The sequence below is a fragment of the Sciurus vulgaris genome (assembly GCF_902686455.1).
Source record: "Sciurus vulgaris genome assembly, chromosome: 19".
Taxonomy (NCBI): domain Eukaryota; kingdom Metazoa; phylum Chordata; class Mammalia; order Rodentia; family Sciuridae; genus Sciurus; species Sciurus vulgaris.
In genome coordinates this window covers 5,011,645-5,015,137 of record NC_136480.1, presented here as the reverse complement: position 1 = coordinate 5,015,137, position 3,493 = coordinate 5,011,645, and the positions used below count along the sequence as shown (strand labels likewise).

The 3,493-nt window shown below is 36.6% G+C and overlaps 1 protein-coding gene across 1 annotated transcript; it reads right to left on the bottom strand.

The window, feature by feature from the left end:
* Window positions 1-1,074: 1,074 nt before the first annotated feature.
* On the bottom strand, window positions 1,075-2,322 carry LOC306650325 (vomeronasal type-1 receptor 90-like). The gene has a single exon (XM_079122218.1). It carries the CDS (start codon window positions 2,317-2,319, stop codon window positions 1,387-1,389), a length of 933 nt encoding a protein of 310 aa, XP_078978344.1. The 5' UTR covers window positions 2,320-2,322; the 3' UTR covers window positions 1,075-1,386.
* Window positions 2,323-3,493: the final 1,171 nt, after the last annotated feature.

The window sequence follows — 3,493 nt, the reverse complement described above, 5'->3', positions numbered from 1 at the left end:
CAGATCATCTTAATAAGCGTTTTCATCTCTTCAACTCTTAATTTTTTAATATGTTTGGAATTTCACTTTGAAGCACAATTTTGGTCATTTTAACCTATAAGTATCCAAGTGTGCTAAAGATGTCTCTAAAGTGATTCCTCCATACAGTTCCTGGTCCCCCTCTCCACACTATTTCCACATTATTCTCCCTGCTTTTGCCATTCTCTGGTGACCACCATTCCAATCTCTTCTATTAATTTCACTTAGTACTTTCTACAAATGAATGAGAATATGTGGTGTTTGTCCTTCGGTATCAGGCATATCTCACTTAACATAATGGAAGTCATTGTACACTTTTTGCTATGGTAAGGTGCACATAACAGAAAGTTATCATTTTGATGCTTTATCTTTTCATTCCATCAGCTCTGTTTCATGTGTTGGTTTTAGATATCTGGCACCAGATGTATTTTGACATGTTATAAGTACATGGAGTGCAACCCATTACAATTTTGGTCCCATTCTTCTGGTTGAACAGTTTGATGCTGTCTAAGAGTGCAGTCAGAGGCAGCAAGCACATTTATACTATTGTGAAAACATTCACCATCCATCTCCAGCATTTTTTCTTTTCCCCAAACTATCACTGTGTGGCTATCGAATAGGAACTCACTGACCCTCTTCCTCAGTTCATGCTAACTGTTCTATATTCTGTCTGTATGATTTTCTATTCTCATTTCCACCTTATATATTAGAATCTTAGAACATTTGATAATTTCTGACAGGTCACTTGAAAGAATGTTTTCAAAATTCACAAATTCCATCTTTAGGCATTTATTGTTTTGTTCCAGGCTGAATAGTATTCCATGGTATGCCCAGGCAATGTTTTGCTTATGCATTCATAGGCTTTTGGACATTGAGATGTTTCCAACATGGGCTCTTGCTAATAATGCTACTATGAGCACTGGTGTACAAATGGTAACTTGAGTTCTTACATTGAGTTCTTTTGAACAGATTGCTAAAAGGTCAATTGATGGTTCAGGTGGTAATTTATGGCATTAAATATTGATGTATTTATTGAAGGAAAAATACAGCTCATTGAAATACTAGTTAAAATGTACTGTACACTCTCCAGATGTTTCTAATGGCTAACCCAAGCCATGAAGGTGAAACCCACCTCATAGGAACTTGTTGTAGGCACCAAGAAGATATGTTGGGCCTTTGCATTATGTCCAAAATGAAAAGGATTGACTATTTTATAAACTATTTGTTGTTCATGTCCCAAAGTAGCAGATTTAACCAAACATGGATATGTCCATATTCACTTAATGCAGACAGCATATATTCTATGCCATGATTTACTGTTCAGAAGCCAGTGTATTGGCACATTGAGAACTTATCTATCACCAGTAGTTAAGTATGTGGTATCTTCACCAAATAATATTTGAAGAAGTTAATAATGTGTTTGTCAGTACAGATCAGTAGCAAAGGACTGATTGTGGCATAGCCATTTGAAACAATTAAATGGATATAGTGACAAACAGGGTCATTGTTCCACATAGTCCTTGAGGAGGAGAAGATGCTGTCCAAACAGTACATGAGCACGAAGAAGCTCATGAGCAGCAGGATGGTTGAGGTGGCCTTTTGTAGAGGGGATGCTTTTGGAGAAAGGTTGGTGCTTTGAAGGTGCTGGAAATGCCTCTTATGCCTGCATAAGAGAGCCACCATGTATGCACTTGAGAGGGCCATGAGTCCTATAAGAAAGACATCCCTGAATGCACCTAATACAGAAAATAAATGTCTGAGGAAGTAACTCATTTGTACAATTTTACAGGGTTCGGTAATAGGTACAATGCCATCTGAGGTCACATTGGAGATGGCAGTAGCAGAGAATGAGTAATGAGTACTGAAGGTCACATAGAAGACCCACAAGAAAGCAAGGGAACACAGGATCTGATGTGGAGATTTATGTTTGAACTTTGCCAAGCAGGAGCTTCTGGGGCTAAGGATGATGGCCTGGAGGACACTCAGCAGGCAGGTGGCACAAATGGAGAAGCCCCTCAAAAACCTGTACAAGTAGATGATTGATTTACATTTGATGTCATCCCAAAAGTCCTGAGACAAAAACTTATTTGTAACTATGTAGAGCAAAATTATCATCATTCCTAGGTGGATTAGAGCCAAGAGACCAATGATCAAGTCAGTGGGTTTGAGCCTGTGCTGGAGAAGGAATGTGAAGGTGTGGAATAAAAGAAGGATGGTGTTGGCTGAGATCCCAATGCCCACTTCAGAGAAAAACGCATTTCTTACGCTACTATAATCATGCAGTTGGTTGTTCTTTTTCATCTTTTGGGGAAGGTCAAATAGTGTCTATTTTAGAAGAAAATGAAGAAAAAGACTTTATATTTCAAGTAGTACCACCTTCATGAATTTCAGCCTATACTATTACCATCAGGAAATGTGTGAATTCACCCCACCACTCCCCTTCCCACTTCCCCAGTCAAGTGTCTCTGACATGCTCCAGATAGAATTTTCCTATTATCACCAAAACATACCTGGATTATATTACATTTGTGGGACTCCCACTGTATATTGGATTCCTGTCCATTCAGAATTACCCCATGCTATTGAAAATAGTTATTGATTATAATCTCATTGTGAGGTTTTCTGGACTAGTGCCTTACTTGCTTTTCATCTTTCTCTCACATCAGCCTCAAGTACATACTGAAAATTCTGCAAATTTTGAGGAATTCAAAAGGCAGTATTGCATAAGAGCGAATTCTCTCTCAGAAATGAATCTTGATGGAGTAGTTGTATACCTGGGTGTATTATTTCTCTACTATCCTTGTTATGGTTTATTAACAGACATAATATCTTTAATACATTAAATGAACCAACATTGAAAATTACACACTCTAAGACACATTGTTCAAATTTGTATCTGTGATTTCCCATTGAGTTCAAGTGTGATCTTAATCAGTCTAAGATTCTAACCTCTCATTTTCTTATCTCTAAAATATGTTCAGTAATATTACCTGAATTCTGGAACTATTATGTGTGGAAGAAGATGAAATACCACATATGAAGATGCTTCTAATATATAATGACATTGGGAAATATTGGCAATTATTTTTTAATTATGCAGTTCCTCATACATGTGACCTGGGAGATTTACTTCAATATTTTTTAAATAATAACTATCTCTCTTATTGCCTCAAAAATATTTCCATAATTTTGGAATATTTCTCTCTATCTCTGCTAAGATCTTTGGTGGTATTTTAGGATTATTTTTGAATCCCAAGTGTAGCTATTCATCTTGTGTACATGTTATTATCATCACCGGAATAACTGTCCTAAGTGAGCCAAATCCAATTATCACATATTAGTAAAAACATATTCTAATGTTTTCTACTCAGTCATCTGGAATTAGGGTAGTAGTAGAAGTCACAGTTAATATATAATCTGAGTTTTATCATTGTAAGGGTATAAATACAGAACAAGAATTTGACCCATATCTGAA